The sequence below is a fragment of the Phoca vitulina genome, unplaced genomic scaffold (genome assembly GCF_004348235.1).
Source record: "Phoca vitulina isolate PV1807 unplaced genomic scaffold, GSC_HSeal_1.0 scaffold59, whole genome shotgun sequence".
NCBI classification, from domain to species: Eukaryota; Metazoa; Chordata; class Mammalia; order Carnivora; family Phocidae; genus Phoca; species Phoca vitulina.
Window position 1 is genome coordinate 728209 of NW_022589762.1, and position 27389 is coordinate 755597.

At 38.5% G+C, this 27389-nt stretch overlaps 1 protein-coding gene across 2 annotated transcripts in view; it reads right to left on the minus strand.

Moving 5' to 3' along the window:
• The window catches only part of LOC116623493 (cat eye syndrome critical region protein 2), a 176248-nt gene that overhangs the window by 62491 nt on the left and 86368 nt on the right, over positions 1–27389 (minus strand). For both annotated transcript variants that reach the window (XM_032390690.1, XM_032390689.1), the window contains exon 2: positions 11966–12060. In XM_032390690.1, the coding sequence (XP_032246581.1) occupies positions 11966–12060 (95 nt within the window). The remainder of the gene's footprint in view (positions 1–11965; positions 12061–27389) is intronic.

Genomic DNA, 27389 nt, shown 5'->3' on the forward strand with positions numbered 1-27389 from the left:
CCCATGTTCTCTCTCTCAAACTCAAATAAATAAAATCTTTAAAAAAAAAAAAAAATCTCATGGGTGGTGAGATCAAGCCCTGCAGCGGGCTCCATGTTCGGTAGGGAGTCTGCTTGAGATTCTCTCCCTCTACCCCTCCCCCCATTCTCTCTCTAAAATAAGTAAATTTTATAAAACATGGTGAAAATACAAAAATCAACAGCATTTTACATATACTAGGAAAAAAATAACTAGGAAATAAAAATTTGGGGGGGGGGCACTAGGTGGGCTCAGTTGGTTAAGCGAACCAACTGTTTTGGCTCAGGTCATGATCTCATGGGTGGAGACATGAGCGCCACGTTGGGCTCTGAACTGAGTGCAGAGGATGCTTTAAGTTTCTCTTCCTCTACCCCTTCTAACTCATGCACCGTGCACACGCGTGCCCAGGGTCTTTCTCTCTCAATAAATAAATACACACAAAAAATAAAAATTTTAAAGTAATTCCATTTACAGTATCATCAAAAATATCAACTACTTAGAAGCAAATGTAAAAGATGTCCAATATTTTCACAGTGAAAACTACAAAATATTATTGAAATTAAAGATCTAAAACTAATGATGTAATGTATGGGGATTAACAATAAAAAAATTAAAAAAAAAAGAAATTAAAGAAGATAAACAAATGGTGAAACCTATATATCACATTTAAGGACAGGGAAATTCAAACTTGCTCAAAATGTCTACTGTCCTAGCAGGATGCTTCTTTCCCCCTCCCCCCCGCCAAAATGTTGTTTTAAAATTTATATGGAAATGCAACAAACTTAGAACAGTAAAAACAATGGAAAAAAACACCCCTGCCCCATGTTGGAAAACTTACTAATTTCAAGACAATCTGGTATTTGTGTAAATATAAGACATACAGATCAATGGAATAAGGGAGAGTCCAGAAATGTACTGAATATATATGATATTCATAAGGAAAACAAAAAAGAACATTGACCTTCTACTTCACACCCAATACAAATACTAATTCAAAACCCATCATAATGCCAACTGCAAAAAAGCTAAAACTAAAACTAAAAGAACACCTAGAAGAAAATTTTCTTGACATTAAGGTAGGTCCTGATTTCTTACACAGGGAACAAAAAGTATGAAACATACTAGAAAAAACTGGTAAGCTGGACTTCAACAAAATAAAGTTTCCATTTCTCAAAAATACACTGAAAATCAAATGGAAAGGCAAGCTACACACCAGGAGAAAATATTCATAACTCATTATATATCTACTCATCAGGGAAGTGCAAATTAAAACCACAATGAGTTACCACATTATACATGCTAGACTCAGTAAAATTAAAAACTGGTTAAAATTAAAAACAACAAATGTTGGCAAAGATACGGAGCAACCGGACTGTTCATATGTTGTTAGTAGGAATATAAATGTTTCACAACCACTTAGAAAATAGTCTGGCAGTTTCTTAACTACACTCTTATAATATGACCCAGCAATACCCAAGAAAAATGAAGACATATACCCACAAAAACGTTTGTATGCAAATGTTCATGGCTGTTTTACTCATCACAGACGCAAACTGGAAGCAACATACAAGTCCATCAACTAGTGGACAGATGAACAAATTGTGATCTCTTTTTCCAATGGAATACACTTTAGACTCCCTCTCCCCGCAAAGGAACAAACTACTGATACAAACAGCAGTATCAATGAATATCACAGACATTATGCTGACTGAAAGAAACTGGACACAATAGTACATACTGAATGACCCCACTCATATAAAATTCCAGAATAAGGTAAAACTTAATCTACAGTGATAAAAATCAGATCAGTGATTGGAATCACAGCAATCTGTATGGGTGGGGGTAGATTTAATGGCAAAGGGCACCTTCTGCAGAGATGGAAATGTCCTATTATCTTGAATAGGACGGTGACAACATGGTGTATTCATTTGTCCAAAAAAAAGCCTATACACTTGAATTATGGACTCATTTCACAGAAGTATTGTAATTTCCAAAAAGATAAATAATATTTCTATGGAGGGTAGATAGGACCCCCAAATACTATTTAAGAGTCTTTAGAGAATCTATTATAGAATGTTAGGTACATAATTAATGCTGCTAAAATTTATGATTGTTACGAGTTTTCACTTTGAGTGGAAGCCACAAGAAAGCGAAACAAAGACCATACTGAAGCACAAATTAGTGTAGGTAATCAAAAGAGCACTCTACTAAAAGTGATAAAAGGAAAAAAAAATCTTTTGGTGCCATATATCATCATAATGAGCATTTAATGGAGGATATTTTTATAAGGCTTAAATCATTGCTCAAGACACTGACACAATCCTATCTTCACTCTGACAGCTAAGAGCAAACCAGAAGCTCCTGATTTCCAATCCCATGCTCAATTAGGTTAGGTCACTTCTCAATGAAGAAAAAGAAGTGCTGTTGAGAGCAACCAGCTGATGAATCACTTTAAATACCTACAGTATTTTTATTAATAAAGGCCCATAAAACCAACTGGCTAGAATTGCAATTCCAGGGAGAGTAACAGGAGGAAAAGTACGTTACCAACACAAAGTCTGTTACTCTCCTTTTAATTTTATATACTGATGGGGGTAAATCAGCAAAGAAATTGCAAAGACAAAACAAAACAAAATAAACAAGAAGCCACGTGTCTGCCATCAAGCTTAAAAAACGAAAATTAGCCATTCCTTAGGTTAGTGGAACTTCAAGAATGGTCCTGGACCAGTACATTAGCATCATCTAGAACTTGTAACATATGCAAATCCTCAGCCCCCTCCCAACCTATGGAATTAAGATAGTGGTAGGGCCAGCAATAATGTCTTTTAACAAGCCATCTGATTGATTCTGATATTCCCTAAGGTCTGAGAATCACTACCTTAGATGTTATTATCATTTATGCTTATCCCTAGCTATAGTAGTCTCCCCTCCTACCAGGTAGAATCACTTTCCTGAACTGTGTTAATCATTGCCTTATCTTTTTTTTTTTTTTTTTTTTTTAAATGAGAGAGAGAGAGAGAGCTAGCACGAGTGGAAGGGAAGGGGCAGAGTGAGAGGGAGAAGCAGACTCCCTGATGAGCGCAGAGCCTGACACAGGGCTGGATCGCAGGGCCCTGCGATCATGACCTGAGTCGACACCAAGAGTTGGCTGCTTAATCCACTGAGCCACCCAGGTGCCCCTTCCTTGATTTTCTTTATAATCTTTCCAAATATATTTATCCTCATTTAGTTTCCTTGTTTTACATTTATAGAAACATAATCACTGGTCCATATGCTTCTGTGAACTGTTTTACTGGCTCAACGTTTTTTTCTGGCCTGATTTATCCTTGGTTATGTATATAGCTGTGATCTGGCTGACCCTCAGCTCCTAGAAGCCACTGCAGTCCCTAGCCACGTGAGCTTTCCCAACATGGTTGCTTACTTCATCAAAGCAATTCTACAGCACCTGATAATGGGATGGAGTCCTATACAGTATAAAACAGTCAGGGGGGTGAAATCCCATGAGTGTTCCCAAATTCTATTGGTTAGGAGCAGATCCTACCCACACTCCAGGGGAAGGGATCACACAAAGGCACAGAGGATCCCACAGAATTCCGGGGACCCTCCTCAGAGTCCAACTGTCATAACTGGCACCCATTCCGATGCAGCAGTCCTGTCTGCATTTGTGGTTTCACATTCCACAGTTTCACTACTGGAGGTCCAAGCAGATGGCCCCCTTCTGACTTACCAACAGTAGTCTAATGCTACACCACCACTCACTGCATTTCATCACGCAGGCATCTCATCATCTCACATCACATCATCATCAGAACAGTGCATACAGGACAGTAAGACACTTAGAGAACGTGCATTGTGTTGTATGTGCATATTCACATAATTTTTATCACAGCAGACTGTTATAATTGCTCTATTTTATTGTTGTCAGCCTCTTACTGTGCTTATTTATAAAAGTTTTTATTTAAATTTCAGTTTTTACTGTGCCTAATTTATAAATTAAACTTTATCATATATATGGTTCAATAGGTTCAATACTATCAACAGTTTCAGGCATCTACTGGGGGTCTTGGAACATATCCCCTGCAGATGAGGATGACATGACTGCTCTTCTTTGGTAATAAAAGAACAAATTCCTGAAAAATTTGAACTGAGACTTTATTCTAAACATCTCTCAGGTACAAAAATTCCTAAACAATATAAATAACACCAAGCCAAACCAAAGATTTGCAACTGAATCCCACCGTGCTACCCAGAGGATTTTTAGACATATGTGAGAGCAAATATCACAACCGCATACAATGGAACATGTGTGGAAATGAGAGTCCGGTGACTTACGATACAGTTTTGCTGCTTAAGTTTCCTCACAAGTTAAAAAAACAAATAGCACTAATGATAAAGTTCTTTTTACTTCTAAGACACTGATTCTGAATTGCAGATTAGTTTGAGATTTGAAAAACCTCTTCAAGCAGATTTCTACAGATATGTCAAGTGGTCCATGAACCTGGCTGAGAAAATATTAACTTTTAACTAGCCTCTAACTGAAATTTTATATTCTGTTCAATTATGAATGTAGGGGGAAAATAGTAACATACGTATTTTTTTGTCAAAAGAAATAAAATATTTTCACATCACATTACAGATACCGTAAATATCTCAAAATAACCATTTAGAATCATGAATACTTAGAAGATACTAATCTTGAGAAATAAAGCCTGCTGCTAGAGCATGTTGATGAGTTAATAAAAAAACATATTACTGTATCAAAAATTTTACTAACCATATTTCAGTATAACTGGATTAATATATAACCCTATTTATTTTGTGATTTCAAATCATATTCTTAGATGAGGTCCACAGACTTCATTAGAATGCCAAAGAAGCACAAAGTTCAAAAATAGTTAAAACTTCTTTTATACGAAAACCTCTTTCTTTAACATTTTTCTTTTAATTCATTTATAGCATAGGGCTGTGGGTAAGAGCTGGAGGACTAGGATTACACTGCTAGGGGCCAAATCTGTCCTGTATCAATTACCAGCTGTGTAACCTTGGACAAGTTATTTATCCTCTCTGTGCCTAAAATTCCTCAACCTTAATAGATGAGTGAGAAAGGAATTCATATGAGGCATTATAAGGATTAAATAAGAGCTCCTGAAAAAGATTTACAGTAGTGCCTAGGATAGTAAGGATAAGCAGACAAGTAAAATTCTATCCTATATATAAGGGCACAAACCTCAGTTTGGAGAACACAATTAAGAACAAATGGGGTGGGGGGCGCCTGGGTGTCTCAGTCAGTTAAGCGGCTGCCTTCTGCTCAGGTCTTGATCTCAGGGTCCTGGGATCCAGCCCCACATTGGGCTCCCTGCTCAGCAGGGAGCCTGCTTCTCCCTCTCCCTTTGCCTGCCACTGCCCCTGCTTGTACACTCTCTGTCAGATAAATACAATCTTTTTAGAAAAGAACAAATGAGGGTTCTATGTGCCATTTAAAGGTTAGACCGAGTTAGTGCAAACTAGAACAGTAATCTTTTTAAGTGTTCTAAAAACAGGGGCGGGAGGCGCCTGGGTGGCTCAGTCGTTAAGCGTCTGCCTTCAGCTCAGGTCATGATCCCAGCATCCTGGGATCGAGCCCCGCATCAGGCTCTCTGCTCGGTGGGAAGCCTGCTTCTCCCTCTCCTACTCCCCCTGCTTGTGTTCCCTCTTTCGCTGTGTTTCTGTCAAATAAATAAAATCTTTAAAAAATAAAAAAAAAAAATAAAAAAAAAAAAAAAAACAGGGGCGGGCAAACTATGAATTGTGGGCCTGAGTGTCTTTTTTGTTGTTGTTTTTTTAAACAGCCTGTAAGCTAAAAATGTAAAAAACCATTCTTTTTTTAAATGATTGGGGGGGAAAAATCCAAACAATACTATTTCATGACATGTGAAAATGTTATTAAATTCAAATTTCAATGTACATAAAGTTCTCAAAAAAAAAAAACAAAAACAAAACACCCCACAGCCACGATCAGCCATTGAAGTATTTATTGCTTTTGCACTAGGATGACAGAGTAGTTCTAACAGATAATATCATTTACACAAAGCCTAAAATATTTATTCTTTAGGCCTTTATAGAAAAAGTTTGCTGACCCCAGTTTCAAAATACACAAACCAAAGTAGATTAAGAGATGGAAAACTGCTTGAATCAATGTCTACCTTCCACTCAGCATATTTAGAAACTATGAGAATGTTTTTACATATACTGATATAATAAATTGATACTTATTAGTGGCTCGAGCCTATTCTAAGGCTTCTCATAAATTATTTCATTTACTCTTCATGATAACTTTAGTGGGTACTATTATCATTCTGAGATGAGGGAAGTTATACACAAAGAAATTAAGTAACTGTCTTAGCGCCCTACAACAGGTAAATCTCAGAACCAGAAAAGGCAAGCCTTCATTTGTCCAATTTTCTCTTTTTATAGAATGAGATGAAAGTAAAACTTCAGAAAGCATGCATTCACTCTAACTCCTTAGTGGATACCACTTGTGGGACAAAATGACTAACTTCGGATAACTCCTTCCAATGGAAAAAGTGAAATCCACTATAGTGGTCTTTCTTGTATGGGCGCTCATCATACAGATGTGTTCAGAATGTGATTATTCACTGAGCTGTATAACTACAGAACAAAAAATTTTCTGTGTGTATATTGTATATCAATAATAACAGGTTTTTTTTTTTTTAAGATTTTTTATTTATTTGAGAGAGAGCAAAGAGAGAGCATGAACAGGTGGGAGGAGCAGAGGGAGAGGGAGAAGCAGGCTCCTGATAAGCAGGGAGCCCAATGCAGGGCTGGATCCCAGGACCCTGGAACTATATGACCTGAGCAGAAGGAAGATACCCAACCAACCGAGCCACCCAGGCGCCCCAATAATAGTAAGTTTTTAAAAGGCTGAGGTGAGAGCCACACTCCAAACAATTAATTCCGAATCTTAGGGCTGCCAGTTTCCAAATTAATTTGGTCAGCCAAAAATATTTTTATTTCACCTGTATTTTAAAAACGAACAAAAGAGGCGCCTGGGTGGCTCAGTCGTTAAGTGTCTGCCTTCGGCTCAGGTCATGATCCCAGGGTCCTGGGATGGAGCCCCGCATTGGGCTGCTTCCAAAATTTGGCTAGTGTATAGTAGTGTATATATCCTTTCCAATTGGAATATTGTAATATTCAATCTCCTGTTCTTTCAATTCTTTGTACTTCATCTTGATGATGTGGGAATTATTCATCTTCTAACTAGCTACATGACCTGGTAAGTAAATTGTCTGGATATGTTTCCTTCCCTCTAAAATGGGACCTTATTAAACGAGGAGATGACCTCATACCAGCTCTTCTTTACCTCATAATGAAAAAAAAAAAAAAAAATGAAACGAACACAAGTGAAATTATAATGAATGATGGTAAAAGTTGGCATCTAAGATAAAAATATTCTGCAGAATATCCATTATTTTCAAACTAATTACTTTTATAGAAAACGTTATCAAAGTAAGTATATACTTTTTCTCTAATTTATGGTTGAGACTAATGGTAAATATGAGAGGAATAAAATTAAATGAGGAACAAGTTGGTTATAGCCATTTACCCCCATTTACAACAGGGCAAATCAAAACCTCTTGTTGATAATTCACATATATATGATTCTTATATTTTTATATATGATATTCATATATATAATTCAAATACACACATATACTTATAGGAGCCATTAAAACCAAATATGATTATCCAAAAACCAATTAATTGGTTCTTATCCACAAAAAAATCTATCAAAATAATTATTAATATTTAAGTAAATATAATTAGATGCAAGCATACATCTTACCATTATTATTTAGTTTTGTTCTGGAAGCCAATATGGTAAAAGCATGTATAGCAGGCAGCCTTTAAGAGGCCCCAAATGATTTCTACCTCCTGGTATTCACACCCTTGTACAATCCCCTCCTTTTAGTATGATAGACTGTCTATACCTTGCTTTTATTATGGCAAAAGGATGTCATTCCCATGATTATGTTATATCATATAAGATTCTCTGCTGGCACACAAGAGCGATTTTCCTGCTGGCCTTGAAGACACAAACAGTTATGTAGTAAGAGGCCATGTGGCTGCCAAAGGAACTGTGGATGACCTGTGGGAGCTGACAGGAGCTCCCAGTCAACAGCCAGCAAGAAAATAAGGACCTCAGTCCTACAACTGCAAAGAAATGACTCTTCCATCAACCTGAATGAACGTGGATTGCTCCCCAGTTAAGCCTCCAGATTAGAACACAGCCTGGATGACACCCTGATTACAGCCCCATAAGAAACTGAGCCGAGGATCCAGATGAGCCACACATATACTCCCGACCTATAAAACTGTGAGATAATAAATGGATTTTTTAAGCTATTAAGTTTGGAGAAACTTGTTATGCAGAGACAGAAAACAAATACATGGATACCTGCCCCAGTCAAGCTTTGATAGGACTGTAGTCCTAGTCAAGGTCCTGGGTACCTTGATTGCACTCTCTAAGCAATCCTATGTTAGACACACCCCAGCTTAGCTGAAGCCAGATTCTTTTTTTTTTTTTTTTTAGATTTTATTTATTTATTCATCAGAGAAAGAGAAAGAGCGCACGTGTGCACACAAGCAGGGGGAGTGGCAGGCAGAGCAGGGAGAGGGAGAAGCAGGCTCCCCGCTGAGCAGGGAGCCCGATGTGGGGCTCAATCCCAGGACCCCGGGATCATGACCTGAGCCGAAGGCAGACGCTTAACTGACTGAGCCATCCAGGCATCCTGCTGAAGCCAGAATCTTAACTGAAATGATGATACAATAATTTTTTGTTGTTTTAAGTTGGTAAGTTTTAGGGTATTGTTACATAGCAGTGGATAACTAGTACAGCATGGAACAGACAAGAATACAAATACCGAAAGGAAAGAGGGATGATAATCCTAGAAAATGAGAAGAGAATCAAATTAAAAAATTATCAAGATCAATAAACTGGGTAGATTCAAGATCTATACAGAAGAATGTATTTCCAAAGTACTTATAATATGAATGGGATTCAACTCCTAATAGTAACAAAAATTAAAATAGCCAAGAATGTATCTGACCTAAATGAATCAAACTATACATTTTTACTGATTAATAGAAAGAGCTTGAATAAAAAAGCAATCTCAACATGGTAAAGAGGTCAATTCTGCCTAAATTTATTTATAAGTTCATTTGACTCTAATCAAAATAAAGGAATATCTTATGAACATGATGAGATAATGTAATTATTTTCTGTAAGAATGAGGAAGCAAGATTAAGACAAATTTTAAACAGAAGGATTAATGAGAACTATCCTTATCAAACATTAAAATATAATATAAAGGAATAATCACTCAAATGTTATTAGTTGCTGTGTCCCAGACAATATCCTTACTGTTTCATATACAGATTGTTATTTCAACCTTATGACAATCCAACAAGTAGAGATACTATCATTAAACACATCTTATAGATGAAAAACCTGAGGCACAGGTCACAAAGCTAGTGAATATATTAGGGAGACATAGCGTGGTATCACAGCCAAAAGAGACTGACAGGTACGATCAGAAAAAACCAAGTAGCTTCTTTTTTTTTTTTTTTTTTTTTAAAGATTTTATTTATTTATTTGACAGAAAGAGACACAGCAAGAGAGGGAACACAAGCAGAGGGAGTGGGAGAGGGAGAAGCACGCCTCCCATGGAGCAGGGAGCCCGATGCGGGGCTCGATCCCAGGACCCTGGGACCATGACCTGAGCTGAAGGCAGACGCTTAACGACTGAGCCACCCAGGTGCCCCAAGAACCAAGTAGTTTCAAGCAGGAGTAAAAAATTGGGAAAAGATCAAAGAGATATCACATGCCAACAGGGATGGGAAGATTTATTCCATAAATGATATGACTTTAGCTATTTCAATCTTCAACCAGACTGTCCTCTCTATCCCCATTGTCACACACAAGAGATAGGAAACTGTTTTCACCCTAACCCGCTGGCATGTTATGGGCAATGTTCAGAACTGACAAGGGTAAAGGAACACTCTTGTGCAAGAATGAAATAGAAGAACCTAGAGGAAAAACAGCCTTACAAATTTTAAATGGGCATTTCTTTTCCCTGATCTTCAACACACCAGTAAAATGACCCAAGTATATTAACAAGAAGGTCAAGTATACAAAGATTACAAATGTGCCCAATAGGGGCGTCTGGGTGGCTCAGATGGTTAAGCGTCTGCCTTCGGCTCAGGTCATGATCCCAGGGTCCTGGGATCGAGTCCCGTATCGGGCTCCCTGCTAGGCGGGGAGCCGGCTTCTCCCTCTGCCTCTGCCTCTCTCTCTCTGACTCTCATGAATAAATAAATAAAATATTAAAACAACAACAACAGCAGCAGCAAAAAAAAACAAAAAACCCCACAAATGTGCCCAATAAACCTAAGAAAAGATACTGAACTTGTGAAGAATGATCAATGAAATGCAAGTTAAAACAACTTTATACCTATCAGACTGGTCAAGACTGGAGACACCATGTCTAGTTACTTGTACCATCATAATAGTCCTTCACTCTGTCTCTATCTCTCCTTTCTCCCCTAATTCATTAGCCCCTAGTTGGTCTTCCTACTTTCCCTCTTGCCCAGGATGCTTACTTAAATACACAGTCTGACGACTCCCTTGCTCTCATGGCTTTTATGTTGATACCCCCAAATTCTTTTTTTTTTTAAGATTATATTTATTTATTTGACAGAGAGAGACACAGTGAGAGAGGGAACACAAGGAGGGGGAGTGGGAGAGGGAGAAGCAGGCTCTCTGCTGAGCAATAACTCTCCCTTAAGAGATACAAACTTGTACCATGAAGAAAATGGCGTTTCATCAATCTCTTACTTATCTTGTAATGACAAGTTTATTGCACATTAGTATTGGGCCTAGTTTCCCAGCCCTAACAGATACCTAAGAGTAGATTTAACAGAGCAGAAGTAGGGCGCCTGGGTGGCTCAGTTGGTTAAGCGACTACCTTCGGCTCAGGTCATGATCCCAGAGTCCTGGGATCGAGTCCCACATCAGGCTCCCCTTGCTCTGCGGGGAGCCTGCTTCTCCCTCTGCCTCTGCCTGCCATTCCCCCTGCTTGTGCTCTCTCTCTCTCTCTGTCAAATAAATAAATAAAATCTAAAAAAAAACAAAACAGAGCAGAAGTATTTGAGATAGCATCTTTAACTGTATGAAAAATACAAACCTTAAAACCCCAAACCCCTGCCCTGCATGGCTCTGGAGCACTGAAAACTGGAAAATCATTTGTCTCAACTTTTTTAAGAGTTGGCTCTATACAGTTCCACCCTGTATAGAAATGTAGTAGCAAAGAAAATGTGTATCGAGTTAGGGTCAAAACAAGGAATGAGGCCTTATCAGGAATATCCTTTATTCGTCTACACAGATAAAATTTTGCTCCAAATGTCTGTACACGTGAAATGTATCAGAGAGCTGTTTACTTGGCAGTTATGGTGTGAGGGAGCCTAGAAGCTCCATATTAAAAATTATGCTACTGGTTATGTGAACAATAGAAGATACTCAAGTGGTAGAAATGTAGTAAAATCTAGCTTTAATTTGTTAGGCAACATTTTACCAATACTGCAAGAGGCTGTTCTGTAAAAATAAGACAGACAGACATGTACTGAGAAGACGAAATTCTACACTTGATTATGTTAACTGGTAGACCCAGGAGTAAGGGATATAGATTTGTCAGAGTGAAATAAACTCAGGGATTATAATAAAATTAAAACTGAACTGCAGAAGAAGCCAAACATAGAGCTGGGGAATCCATTTGTAAATACCACTGGCAAATGATCAGTTTTGGTTTGTTACAGAAGACACGAAACATCAGTGCACCTGGTTAATTAGTTCTTTTTACATTAAATATGTAGTAAAATCAGGATTACTCACGTGATATCCCTTCGTTGATAGCAGCCCTGAAGCAGGCAGGCGATCAGGTCACTGATAAACTCTACATCATCTCTGTGAAGAGCTGCTTCTAACTCCTGAGGAGGAGGAGGAGGAGAGAGAGATTGAGATCAAACACAGAGATTTCTTAAAATCCACCTGTCCCAGCTTCCTATCACCCACACCATCAACATCACTCTCCAAGCCACTACAGGGTCAGTGTAGCCAAATTGCTTGCCATGGATAAACTATGCCTTTCCTCCCACAGTTACTGCTAGAAGAACGAGTTCAACTTTTTGTTTTTCCATGGGGTTTATTTCTCCCATTGCTCCATTCCACTTTTCTGCACACCAGAAGAAACACAAGTATATCTCTTTTTATAAGTCAATGCTAGCTATGTAATTATCAAAGAGCTTAAGTTATATAAATATGCTATATAATGCCTTCTACTTTCATTGTAAGAGAATAAAGTAGCAAATACATAATTATGTATTATGTATACTTCATTCCCCTAACAGTTCTAACAGGTAAACCAACTGCAATTGTTTTAAAGAACCACTATTATCTTTGAAAAAAAGCACTGGTAGTGAGCAATATAGCTAGCAATTCTTATTTTGAGGATGCTACAACCTAAGTGACTAATGATGGGACATTGCTAGAACTGAGAATAATCTTACATCATCTAGAGAGATGTGAGGTAATGTCTATGTTAATGGTTTAATCCTAGGTGAGATGTATTTGCTTTCCTTGGGATTCAAACAGACAATGCCAAAGATTTAGCTTGTCTTAGCACAGTATTCTGAACAAAGCTAAGTTGAGGAGCTACTGGGACAAAAAGTGACAGTGGGAAATTTTAGGAGATCTTATTTCTCTTTTCAATCTCCCATTCTAAACCAGTATTTTCTAAGATGATGGAATCTGTTCTAAGTCATCAACTCTTGGGATACAAAGTTTGCCCGCACTGTTTCAACCAGGATGCAAGCCATTTTCCAAGGGTCTACTCTGCTTATGGTTTGACTGGCTCTTAACCATATCTATAAACACATAAAAACCAAACTTTGAAGGCTCATGTTAATGGTTCTGAAAGCATGAGATGTGCATATGAAACAATGTCTGACCTAAACACCAATTACACGGCAAGTGCATACTTAACAGAGGAGTCTGCTGCTACTATAAAAACATTAAAGTTTTTCTAATTGTAATTCTGTAAAATAATTTTGTAAGTTATTTTAATGGTTCCATTTGTTACTTTACTTTTTAAAATTCCCAAGTTTGTAAGCATTCACTCTAAAACGTGTTCTAAAACAGAGGTGCCTTGGCGGCCCAGTCTGTGAAGCACCAGACTCTTGGTTTAGGCTCAGATCAGAATCTCAGTGTCATGAGGCGGTGCTGGGGAGGTGGGCTTTGTGCTCAGCAGGGAGTGGGCTTGAGTTTCTCTCCCTCTGTCCCTCCCCCTGCCCAACCTCGCACGCTCTCTCTCTAAAATAAATAAATCTTAAAAATAAATAAATAAAACCTTCATTGGACAAAAAACTGCTAAGCATACTGACACAAACAAAATACAAACTACCCTGAGGTAGTTCACCTGAAAAGGTTCATACTGTCTTAAAAGCCCAGGTGAATGAAACTCAAAATTCAAAGACAAGGCTGAGGCTTGCAAACATTTGCTTGCCTTAATTACAAACTCGGGAATTGTAACACATCTTAGCAATGGTTCTTATTCTTCTATTAGTTTATTAATTCCTGTTGGCAGACTTCTTTTCTAGTTAGTGATTATCCAGAAAAACAAGAAACTCTACCAACCAGAGATAACAAGGATCTGAACTATAATTAGCCAGAATTCATTCATTCAACCAATATTTACTGGGCACCCACCCTATCTAAGATAATATAGTACTGCCTAAGTGCTGAGGAGCTTAGTTTAGTTTGGAGAGATTAAGAGTACAAAAAAAGATAGACAAACCAACTAATGAGCACTATTAGGTACAGAAACGGTGCTATGGTGCAATGGGAACTGAGAAGAAAAGGACTCCTCCTGGCTGTGGGAAGCCTAAAGAGACTCATGAAGACCGTGGCACCCAAGATGGGAAAATCGTGGCGGCGTGACAATGGGGGAAGAAGCAGGGCATAACCAGGTGCACTTAACAACGGGAGCAAGGGCACTGAGAGGATAGTAGCTTCAGTTTAACTATTCTGTAGATACTAAGAGGGGAGTAATGTGAGCTAAGATTGATAGCTGATATGAATACTGAGCTAATGAGTTTGGCTCTTCTTTGGAAGACAATGGAGATTCACCACAGTTATTTTTACTGAGGAGAGGCACAGTGATACTAACTTAGCTGCTGTGTGTAAAAGGAATTCTAGTGGTAGAGGGTGTGAGGTGGGGTTAAACATAAGCAAGAGCCTGGGAGAAAAATTCTGAAGGACTTACCCAAGGAGAGAAACTGCAGCAATGGGAAACACGAATTCAAGATCGGACAGAAGTAAATGTGATGCAAAGCAAGGGAAAATTTGAATGGTTCATATTTTAAGCTTGGTCAGTAGGCAAGACTCCAAAGCAATCTGCAATTATAACAGAAACCGAACCCTTGAAGTACAAAGTCCCAGACCAGCTTGTTTGATAGAGGAGACAGAATTACTGAATAGCAGAGCTGGAAGGTATATTACAGATCACAGTATTTCAACTCTCTCAATTTGAGGATAAATAAACTAGGCCCAGGAAGGTTAACTGACTCCTGCTGTACTTAGCAGAACAGTGCCAGGACCAAGTGAAACCCAGACCACCCCATCCAGGGCTCTTCCACAGAGTAAGCTGCTTCCTACTGGCCTATGCGCTCCAGGCTAGAAAGGCTGATGGCTTTAACAGCTCTAATAACCCACCTCCATCACTCCCAACCAAGCCCTCAAATGCACCATTCTCCCTAAACAGAAAGAAATCCCTCCCCTCCTCCCTTCTGCCAAGCCATACTGTAGGTCCTTTACATGAAAAACTTTCATCTATAAAATCTTCCTAGCTGAGGGACGTCTGGGTGGCTCAGTCGTTAAGCATCTGCCTTCCACTCAGGTCATGATCCCAGGGTCCTGGGATCCAGCCCTATATTGGGTTCCCTGCTCAGCAGGGAGCCTGCTTCTCCCTCTGCCTGCCGTGCCCCCTGCTTCTGCTCTCTGTCTCTGACAAATAATAAATAAAATCTTTAAAAAGTAAAATAAAATAAATAAAATCTTCCTAGCTGAGTTCCATTTTGCTGGTTCCTCCAGCAACTCCTTCAACACTCTATATGTTAACATACTGTTACACATTCCCGCTGGAGTTCTGTCCTCCTCATCAATGTAAATTAAAGAGCACTATGTAACTCCTGATTAAAGGTGCTATAGTCAGATGCTTCCTAGTGTTTTTAAAGAACAGAAGTACCAAATTAAACCATGATAAAGGCCACATATGAAGAGATAAGAACTGGGAAGGCTTTACCAAAGACAGTCAAAGAGAAGTTTACCACAGATCTCTGTGGAAGTATGCCAAGATTCCTAGAAGCCACAGGATACATGTGGATCACTTTTATTCAGTAGTAATTTATTTAAAACATTAATTTTATTAAAGTCCTATTACAGAGCAAAGTGTAAAATCTGCATTAATTTTTACACTGAGACTCCAAAAAAAAAAAAAAAAAAGAAAAGAAAAAATGTCACTCATATAGGAACAATTAAAGCTCTACTATGAATTCCCTTTCTTTTGCATCTCCTGCTTCCCACCAGACATTCCCTTGTGGCTTAAGTGGAAAAGCTTGACACGAGTTCTAGTTGTCCAGTTTATAATTACAATATTATCTTCTGAAGAGGCAACAATAATAATAAAATATAGCAATATTTACCTGGCAGATGCACAGTAAGGCAGAGCATGTGAAAGTTCATGGCATGTGTAGAAAGTACCAAGGACTCTCCCCAAAACGGAGAGGGTGGTTAGAGAATCGAAGACAGGACAGGCCTGTTCCTTAAGGATCTTCACACTAAAGAGTGTGGACTTTACTTCCATATACAATCAAGTCTGGAGAAGGAGAGTGAAATGATCAGATCTCCGTCTCAAAAAAATGCCTGGGAGGGGTACCACAGGTGGGGACCACGGGGGCAGAGTCAACATCACCTGGAAGCTTGCACCTCAGGTGCCAAGACAGACTTACTGACACCAGAATCTGCATTTTAACAAGAGCCCCATTATTCATATGCATATATAGTCTGGGAGGTGCTATTCTGGAAGATAAAAGGTCAGAGTCTGAGGTAAATAAAACAGCAGCTGTGGGAAGAAAGAAGGGGAGGATTTGAGAACATGTGGAAGATGATTAAATGCTGGTTTAATGAACAAAAGAAATATAATTACCAAAAGAAATGAAATAATGCCATAGATCTAAAATGCTCTAAAACATATAAGAAACGTCAAAAATGAATTTCTGACATAAGGATGGAATTAAATCCTTACATTGTAACCCCAAACATACTCAAATGATTTATCTCAAGAACAGATAAAGCCCCTTGTTTATCTAAAAACCCTAGCATTAATATATGATCATAATCATATCATGCAGATAAAATGTGGTTATCAGTATCTATGGAATTTACAGTTCCTGCCTCAAGCTCTGAAACCCGCTGAAAGGACTGAAGAATTAAATGTAATTCAGATATCCAGGTAAACCACTAAATAAACTACTCTAAATACCAGATTAGTAGTCACTGGTGGGAAGAGTGGATCATTTGGCCCTTAGAGAAGAATGTCATTTCTGGAAATAAATCTATTTAGAATGTGAGGACGTATCATGATTAAAGTGTTCTCCAAACAGTATCAACTGCCAACATCCTTTTATTTCTGCTCCCAGAGAGTCATCAAGTAGAATTACAGACAAATTAGAGTAAAGCAAGTTGTTCAGGACAAAATAAACACAGACCTACAAACATTAAGAGTGGTATGGCCAAAAGATAAGATGTCCTTAAACCCACATTCTACTTACGTTAGATTATGAATTTTCAAGTTTGAAATTACTAACATCTTGTTAACCTGTGGCAGTTAGCAGAAATCAAAATTAGTAAGTCAATTTACAATTAGTAAGTGTAAGAACTGTTTATCTTAAGATACATGCCCAATAGTTGTATACATTTGTATAACAAATCTGTATTTTCTTCAACAAATCTAAGGTAAGTTTTTATTCCCTATCTGCATTTTTAAAAATTCCCATAGGTGTTGGGAGGCAAAAGACTGGATGGGAGAGCAGTATCGATACTGATGTTCTAATTGTGATGGATGCTATTTTCACAGATGGTATCACTTATAAATGCATAAAGCAAAACATTCATACACCAATGATGAGAATGCATCACGAACCAAAAACAATGATTAATAAAATCCGTGAATCTGAAATTTAAAAAAGAAAAAGGAAAGACAAAATTGTTTCACTATATTTTCTACCTGCCTCAGTAACCAGGCTTCATTGGTGATTCAACCATAGTTTTCTTAACATTATCAGCAGAAACTGGGGACTTATCTTAATTCGAAAAAAAAATATTAAATGCTCTTGTTCAATACTCAACTGTGATGGACAGGCTAAAGAGGACTGGTAAAAAACTTCTCCCCAGTGAACCTAGGTTTGCTTTTCCTAGCACAACCATGATCTAATGAGTTAGCAACTGGGGAAAGTGGTTACATAGAAAGACAGAATATCAGAGATGTTGGATCAGCTCTTTCAAGGAGAACTGAGCAGGCTTGAATTGTTCCTCAAATGAGACAAGTATTGAAAAGAACTCTGTTATTTCCAAATAAAATTCAACACCTCGCCTTTGTCTACCATTTTACCCATGGAATATAGTAAACTCGTAAATCAGTAAGAAAATGGGCCTCAAAATATAAAATTGCTTTTCAAATGTATTTCTATAACATTATGCTTCATAAATCAGCAGCTATTTAGATAACCCACCAAAAAATATGCAGGGCCATGGTAACTTGTAAGGTGACAAAGTTATCAGTAAACTTTTCCCATCTAGCTCAGCAGAACTTAATGCAGAATTGGTAAAGATTAGAATGAAGAATAGGTGATAAACCCCTTGGAGAGCAAAGCTCTCCCCACCACCTCCCCTTTAGTTACTGTTAACCCCAGCAGTTGGTACCAAATGGATAAACCAAGGCACACTAATATAGGCCTGTTTTCACCCCATGGTGAAATAAGATTTTGTTTTTTTAAGATTTTATTAATTTGACAGAGACAGCGAGAGAGGGAACACAAGCAGGGGGAGTGGGAGAGGGAGAAGCAGGCCTCCCGCCCAGCAAAGAGCCCGAATCGGGGCCCGAGGTCCAATCCCAGGACCCCGGGACCACGACCTGAGCCAAAGGCAGACGCCCAACGACTGAGCCACCCAGGCGCCCCGGTGAAATGAAGATTAAGAATGTTATAGAAAAACAGCAAAGAAGAAAGGTAACAGGAAAGCAATTTTAATCCTGCTGCACAGAAGAATTGGCTTATCAGTTAAAGAATTTTCACTTTAATGGGTATAGTTTCACATTTGCAGGAAGAAAAAGTTCTGGAGCTCTGTTTCACAACAGTGTGAATATACTTAACACTACTGAATTGTGCACTTAAAAATGGTTAAGATGACGAATTTTATATTGTTTCTTACAACAGTTTAGGAAAAAATTGTCCCATTAAAAGTATTTACCACCAAGGATTTTGTAATGATTATATGCGGCAATGCTTATAAAAGCCAGTGGAGCCTGGTGCAAAGTAAATATTCTATAACACGCTAATACTGCAATTGTTTCATCTTCCTTACAATGAAAGTATGTGGAAAAAAGCAAAGACTGAAGAGATAGAAAGTGGCCTTTTCAAAATTCAGAGGTTTCTGAACAACAGAAATTAAAATCCTTTTAATACATGGCCTACCGTGTTCATAAGCCAATAAAAGCCAACAGTTCTCCAAGGAACTATTTGGAAACCCAGGTTATTCAAAGCTTTACTACTTAGGCCTTCAAACCCAGAGCTTAGAGTAAGTCTTAGAAGTAAGGCACTAAGGAATACCCTTCTAAAATCCCCCCTCCCTACACCACCCCCGCACTTTCTCTCCGCCCCTTTTGTTTTTCCTTTTCACTGTGGGCACTGAGCTGTGAGCACAGAAATCTGAACTTTGCCAAGATGCTCTGGGACAGAAGAGGAAGGGGTGGGTGGGGTGGGGGTGGGGAGCAGAAAACTCAGCAAATCAGCATAGAGAAGGGAGACCCAGTCCTACTGCTCCGCTGTAGCTTCAGAGAGTAGCTGGAGGGAGTAACAGGATTTGTCCTCTATGCAGCTGGCGTCACAGCTCATTAGGGACAAATCTGTTTAACATCTTTCCACCTCCTCCACCCTCAAGAACAGGCAGTGGCTGCTCGGAAAAGAACTCAGGACTGAGCAAGGGGAACAGCTCCAAACTCTGATTGGCAATGAGAGAGAAATAGGGCCTTTAGCATGGGTCGTCGTGGAAAAACGTTTATTTACAATTCTTTACTTTAAAAAGTCCCACCTGCCTAATAAACAAAGATAATTTTCAGACTGGAGACAGTCAAATGGCACAGAATGAATATTACTAATTCCTTTAATGTGTAACAACCACCTACTTAACACCTTTTCTTAAATAACATCGGAGGTAGCTTTTTATTGTTGACACACTTCTAATCTCCAGAAATTTTCTTTAATCTTTTGCTAAAGAAGGCGGTATAGAGAGACAAACTTCCTTTTCTTCAACTTCCAAGTAAGGATCAAGATCACAGATTTGTACTACTGCCATTCAAGCATAATAATTCCTTTGAGTTTACTTTAAGGAGGGAAAAAAGGCCTCAAGATAAAAAAATCATATATGCTGTATTTGATTTTAGAAGGTTACAAATCTTCCTGATTTGCACAAGGACCAACTGCAATGCAGTGTCTCAGTAAAAGATCTGGGCTTCTCTATAGGACCCAGAACCTCGCTAACACAAAGGAGATGCAAAGCAGGCCTTCCTGAAGGACTATCCCAGCTGCTTTCCAAGAGAGAATGCCTGGAGTGTGAGCTTAGAATACATGAAGAAATAAGCACACTAGCCTCCAGAAGGCACCCCTGACTTTGGCAGCTGATGCTTTCTAACTTGGTATAAATTAATTTAATCCCAAAGGCCTGCCCCATGCCAATTTAGACTGTAAAGTATAAATCAGCTCGAGTGGGTATAATGGTGAGGGACCTGAAACTGGCTATTATAACACTTTCAGTTGGCCAAGCGATTTATCCCAGGAGTCCCCAAAGGCCAGCAGGTCTGTATTGCTGCTTTGCAGCAACCATACCATTCCTCTCAACCATCCATGAAACAGCTGTGTCACTGGCTATGCTGCTGGGCAACAGAAAGGAAACCAAAACAGCTTCTCCCCTCAAATGACTGCTACCCTAAAATATTAGGTTCACTAGAAAATACTAATTATACCAATAAATGTGTACCTCTAAAAGAACATGATTTTCTGAAAACACATAAATTATCAAAACTGGCTCCAGCAGCTTAAAAAGAAAAAAAAAAAGAGGCTCAGAAGTTTCATGGCTATTCTCCCATTATGAAAATGCCCATGATTATAGAAACAATTCCTGAGCACTGAAAAAGTTGGAAAGCTTCTCAGTACGTTCTATGAGGCTGGAATACTGGACAAGCATAGCCATGCAGACAAGAAATCTGGAAAAGCAGGTTCTTGAAAGACCATAGACAACCTCAGATATCAGGTCAAGTCGTCTAGACTTCATTACTTACAACAAGGCTTTCTAACTACGGTTTGTGTGTTCCTGAGGCTCCACAGTGTGTGGCCAGAAGACAGGAAACTATCAGTTTAAAAATGGCACAGCTTCTAGAGAGTCAGTTTTACTTTTTTGGTTTGTTTGTTTTCACTGTTTTACTTGTTGTTGAGAAGATATTTTTAACTTAAACATTTGCATGAATTTAACACGGGGACTTCATCAGAGAATTTATGATTGGAGCTACTTACAACTATAGCTCTAGGTCTGTGAGATTAAGCAGTCCTCATTCTCTGTCCTTAGGAACTCACTACTGGATTAGTTCAGAGTTATTTTAGGGGAGCCATTAAAGAACAGGGAATGCTGACTAACACATTGTTTAGTAAGAGAGATCAGAGGATGAGAAGATTCCTGATCTAGTCCAGGGAAGAAGTGATGGGGCCAATACTAGAAAGATGACAGGGCAAATGCACAGGAGGAGGTGACAGGAGAGGAGTTCAGAAACAGAGTCAGTAAGATTTTGCAACTAATTGTGTATGGCTGAAAAAAGGACAAAGAAATTTTAGGTAACAAGTTCTAATCTACCCCCACCCCTGGAAAAATATTATGGTATTTTAAATTGGTAAACAGAATTAAGGACGATAAAGGCTGAAAAGTGAATGGAGGACGGGGGCAGTGGGAAGAAACAACAAAGACTTAATATTCAAAATAAGGTCCTAGAAGCTTTAAAGTGGGAAATAATTTTGTAATGTCTGAAATCCTGTTGTTCATACTGATTGTATACTAGTCTACTATGTGAGAGTGGCAAAAACGTACATACACAGAAAAATTTATAACTTGTGTTATAACCTGGGTGCAGGAAGGTAGGGGTCCCCCTGAATCAATTCAATCAGTTCAACATAATATGGACATGTGACAGTGGGATGACACACAATGGAAAGGCATCCATACCATCCTTAGACATACTATGTGCCAAGCTCTTTGTTAAGTGCTGGGGACGCAAAGAGGAAAGTAAGAACCCTACCTTCAAGTAGCATAAAATCTAGAAGTGGGGGTTGGGGGGGTGGAACAGACAAAAAATAAGTAATTTCTATTCAATGTGATGACTGGCACAGCACAGTGCTGTGGAGATAAGCAAGCAAAATGCTGCTGTGGAGATTAATTAGCAAAGACTGAAAGATGAGCGGGATGCAGCCAGTTCACACAAGGGTAGTAGGAACAGCGAGGTTCTCAGTAAAATGCAGGTTACCTCAAAGAATGAAAACTTAATAATGACCTGTGCCCAAACCCCTGGTACTGCCTAGTGCCTCCACAGAGTAAGTGGTCACAGAACATTCAGAGATAACTGAAAGAAATTAGCTACTGGGAACAACTAGTCTAAAAGATGAATGTGTGTGGGACGCCTGGGTGGCTCAGTTGGTTAAGCATCTGCCTTCACCTCAGGTCATGATCCCAGGGTCCTGAGATCAAGTCCGTATCGGGCTCCTGCGTCTGCCGGCTGCTATCGTGCTCTCTCTCTCTCTCTCTGACAAATATATAAATAAAATCTTAAAAAAATAATAAAAAATAAAAGATGAATGGGTGATTGAAGAGTTTCAGAAACGCCTGAAATCCAATCAAGAAATCTGGAAAGGCAGGACAAAACTAGGAGTGACCAGGGTGTGGTTAAAACTAAGAAAATAGTATTGAAATCTTGTTGGGGAAAAAAAGGGGGATGTTACAACCAAAAGGGGATATGCTATCTATAATGGGAAAAATGTCCCAAGGTAAAGAATTTGGCAGTGTTTATCCAGCCCAATCCTGAGGGAGAGACACTGATGATACCTGGTTGTGGGGCAGGAATATTTCATCAGGTATCTAAGAAATTATTCCCTCAAAACTAATTCACTCTCTTCTGATTCTTACCTCCTTGATTAGCAATAGCAAGTGGGTCTTGGTATTAGGAAGGTGGTGTGTGTTCAATGGCAGGTGTGAATATAATGACCCATGGTAAGATACCTATAGAATTTTAAAACAAAATGCCGTCTGCGATTCTGGACCTACTGAAATTGTTCAGTATTTGAACCTACAAAACTGAGGATCAGAACTGGTCATCTGAAAGCACTCACAATAGAGCAAGATATAGATTACATAGAAATGAAAGTGCACAGATTATGTTTAGAAAGGGAACACCTTAGAAGCGAAGTTGGCAAACAAACATATGATTTTGCTGGGCTAAGGCAAAGATTTTTCAGCAAAATTCTCTCATTAAAAAAAAAAAGATTTATCTTGAATGTAAATACTTACCAAGTTTCTTCTACTAAAAGACACTCACTCATTTTACTTTTGGGTAACAGAAATTAGGGAAGAGACAGTAACCTGAAACAACCTCAATCAATGGCAGTTTTGGATACTTACAGACGTCAATTGCTTGAATTTATTTTATAAGGAGGCAAAAAACCTTTACAACAATTCAGTAATGCTCTGGGGGTGTGATCTCAATTGCAAGTGTTAAGTGTAATTATAAAAATCACTTTAAATAGAAATACATGTGTTTATGTTATAATAATCATGAGCAACTGAAAAACCAAACTATCCTACTATTAAATGAATACCTAATTGTAACTTGGGATAAAATTTTCAGAAAACACATCAACAGCTGATTCAGAAACATAAGATAGAAGCAAGGCTAAAAACTGTACTTTCAAGTTCTTCAAAAGTGGTTCTTAGTTGTTTTTTTTTTTTTTTTTTTTTTAAGATCTTATTATTTATTATCCCAGTGAGCAGGGAGCCCGCCTTGGAGCTTGATCCCAGGACCCTGAGATCATGACCTGAGCAGAAGGAAGACACTTAACCAACTAAGCTACCCAAGTGCCCCTCAAAAGTGGTTCTAATGATAATGAAGTAATTATTTCTGGAAATAATAATGGATGAAGTAATTATTTCTAAATTTAAAAATTCAAATGTTAATGTAAAATCCCTAAGATAAAATTTCCAAATAGAACTTTGACTATTTCACTGCTGTTATTAGAAGTTTTATACAATATGATAAGTCAATACTCCCAAAGTTTCATTGAATCATCTCATTGGGAAATGGGGTATTGCCTAAGTTGAAACACCTTTGGCAACTTACATATGTTAACACTACTATGAAAGTGACTGAACCAGAATTATAACTCATGCTCTTTCCATCCAACTGTACCAAAGGGAATCACACCTCTTATAAAGGAAGAGACCATAAAAGTCTGGAAAGGGGAACAGGCATGGAAAATATTTTACAATAACCCTATTTTTTTCTAAAACATTGTCTAACTGGTTCATTATATTATTTATTTAACTTCTAAACAGATAAGAATCACTCTATACCCCACCCTGTTACCCACCTCCCAACCAATATCCCATTACAACCAAATATGAATACATAACTTCTTGGACCCCAATCCAGAAGGCATCTTTATAACTTCCAGATATAACTTCCTCATCCTCCACATAAGACAACATAAGAATTGTTGTCTTGTAAGTGATCAAGTTGACTAATAAAACAAACAATCCAATGTTTTCCAATTAGGTTGTATCAACATCTGTAGTGGGAAACGTCAACTTTATGGCAGGAGGCAGGAAAGAGTTGAAAGGTAACAGGAAAAAACTGGTAAGCATCCTTGAGTATTAGGTAGAAGACTGGATTTCATTAAAGAATTTGATACAAACAATTTGGAAGATAGAGGAATAATATAGGTAGATTATGGATATAAAAAGGAAAGGACAAAAACCAAGAAATAGGATTACCAAGTGGTTCTAACAAAAATATTAGATACATTGTAGAATATTACAAAATGTCGACAGCATTTATATGGATAAGAAACTGGTATCTCCAGGACAGATGAGGACATTAAAAAACGGAATAAGGGGCGCCTGGGTGGCTCAGTTGTTAGGCGTCTGCCTTCGGCTCAGGTCATGATCCCAGGGACCTGGGATCGAGCCCCGCATCGGGCTCCCTGCTCAGTGGGAAGCTTGCTTCTCCCTCTCCCACTCCCCCTGCTTGTGTTCCCTCTCTCGCTGTCTCTGTCAAATAAATAAATGGAATATTTAAAAAAATAAATAAAAATAAAAAACAGAATAAGACAAAAAACTACTGGGAAGCACTGGTTCATACACTGACATAAGACTTTTATTATTCCTCAAAAGTGTAACAAGCCTAAAATACTTGTGGTCACTGCCAAAATTAACTGAAATTGGGCCATGGTAAAAAGGAGTCACAGAGCAAAGATATTCTCCATCAAACCTCTACTTTTCAAGTACATTGTAGCAGAGGGTTAACCAACTGCAGTACGTTCACTTCTCTGACAACTTAAGACTTGGAAATTTTAAGAGACGCCTAGGTGGCTCAGTCAGATAAGCGTCCAACTCTTGACTTCAGCTCAGGTTGTGATGTCAGGGTTGTGAAACTGAGCCCCAAAAATCCCTGTGCAAAATATTATCACCAACATTAGTGGTGCAAACAAATCTTCATTCCCAACATTCTACTGTAACCAAGTCAAATCTAATGAATGGATTCTCAATCCTCATCATAATGGATCTAAAAGCAGCATTTAAATTAGTTGATTATTTCCTCCATCTTATTAAAACTTTTGTCTCTTGTTTTCAAAACACTCACCTCACTGGTATTCCTTTTCATTCTTTGTTGCTGATTTCCCCCCTTTCTAGGCGAATACCTCTGGGGCTCAGTCTGTGAACCTCCTCTCTTCACTGTCGTTTTGGCCTACACCCACTGCCTTCATGAGCTCATCCAGCCAGGACTTTAAATACCATCCATTAATCACTCTCTCTCATTTGTACCTCCATTCCTCTTTCCTCAGAATTTCCAAATCGGCTTATCCAACTGGGTACCTGTACCTAATGTCACCACTAAGAGTCAAATAGCCATAACAAACTTAATATAAAAACTGAATTTTTGACTTCACCTCCTTTAAACCTGCTTCTACTCTGACATTCCCAACCTCAGTAAATGGAGTCTTCTAGTTGTTCCAGCAGGAAACTTTGTCATCCTTGACTTTTCTCTTTTTCTCCCATTTCACATCCAATCCATTAACAAATTTTGTTGACTCTACCTTCAACTCAGATTTAGAAACTGCGCTCTCTTCTCACTACCTTCTCCACTACCCTCCATCTAAGCATCAAGTATTTAATAGCCCAAAAGCTCAACTACCAGCTTCTTTCCTTATGTGTTCATACTAATAGCCAGTGAGCCTACTAAACTTGAATCAGAACATGTCACTTCTGTGCAAAAGCCTTTTTCAGAATAAAACCCGAAGTTTATACTACAGCCTTCATGACGTTCCCTAGTAATACCTTCCTCCTGACCCTCTATGATTTCTTACTGCTCTCATTCTTGCTCACTCCCCTCAGCACACCAGCCTCTTACCTGTTCTCATAGATCCTCAGAGTTCTCCTGCCTCAGGCCTTTGTGCTTGCTCTTCTTCTGACTGTAAGACCACTACCCCTAGTATCTGCATGGCTTGCCCTCTTAGTTCCTGCACATCCTCAGCATTCTCTAGTCCATTTATTATGCTTTATTTTTCTAATTCACTTATCACCTATTATATGCATTTATTTTCTTTCTTGCACTGTTACTATGTAAGTCCCTTGAGGAACTTTGTGCCCATTTCCCCAAAATTGTTACCTGCCCACAATTCTTAGAAATATTTTTTGAAAGAGAAGTTAGCCAGTATCCACAAGCCAAGATCCTAAACTTACGGCTATAAAACTCAGTAAAAGAAGCCCTAAATCCTAGCTTTTATAAGGGATAATAACTAAAGATATGAATATTGGGAAGTATGTTATGAAAATAAAGCATCTGAAACATTTTACGATTACTTTGAAGTTTGATCTGACGTCATTTAACAATTACCTAGATCTGTCAAAACTATTACTCCAAAAATTATCTGTAAATATTCACTAATATAAGCAAATACAGATGTTGGTTTCAGGAAGAATTAACCGCACCTATGGATTTAAAACACAAGCTATAGCGAAGCACTTCTTGGGGTCTAAGCAGTGTTGGACAGCAGTAGAAGATGAATAAGAACTTTAAGTACTCGTAATTCCATGTATTCCTCTCCATCCCCACTGCCACTGCTCTAATATAGGCAGTAGTCTCCCACTTCCAACATAGACTGATCTACCATGCTGCCATATTATCTTTGCTGCAATTCAATTATTGTCATATCACTTGTTTAGAAGCCTCCAAGGACTCCGCACAATTCACCAAATTGAGCATGCACTCAAACTCCTAAGCTTATCATTCAAAACCATTCTGAAAGGACAATAATATACCTTTTCTTTTTAAAAGACTGTTTATTTATTTATTTGAGAGAGAGAGAGCGCGCGAGCGAGCGTGCACAGAGGGAGAGTGAGAGGGAGAAGCAGACTCCCTGCTGAGCAGGGAGCCTGATGTGGGGCTCAATCTTCATGACCTGAGCTGAAGGAACACGCTTAAGCCACAGAGCCACCTAGGCATCCTAATATACCTTTCAGCATTCTCCCATTAAGCTAGATACCTTGTGGAGAACTAGTTAAGTGTTTCAGAACACTTCTTACTTACCAGATGTATCTAGAAGTTACTTGAAAGGTGTATTAAGTACAGTCCTGTTTCAGGCAGTTAAGCCTGGGTGGCTCAGTCAGTTAAGCA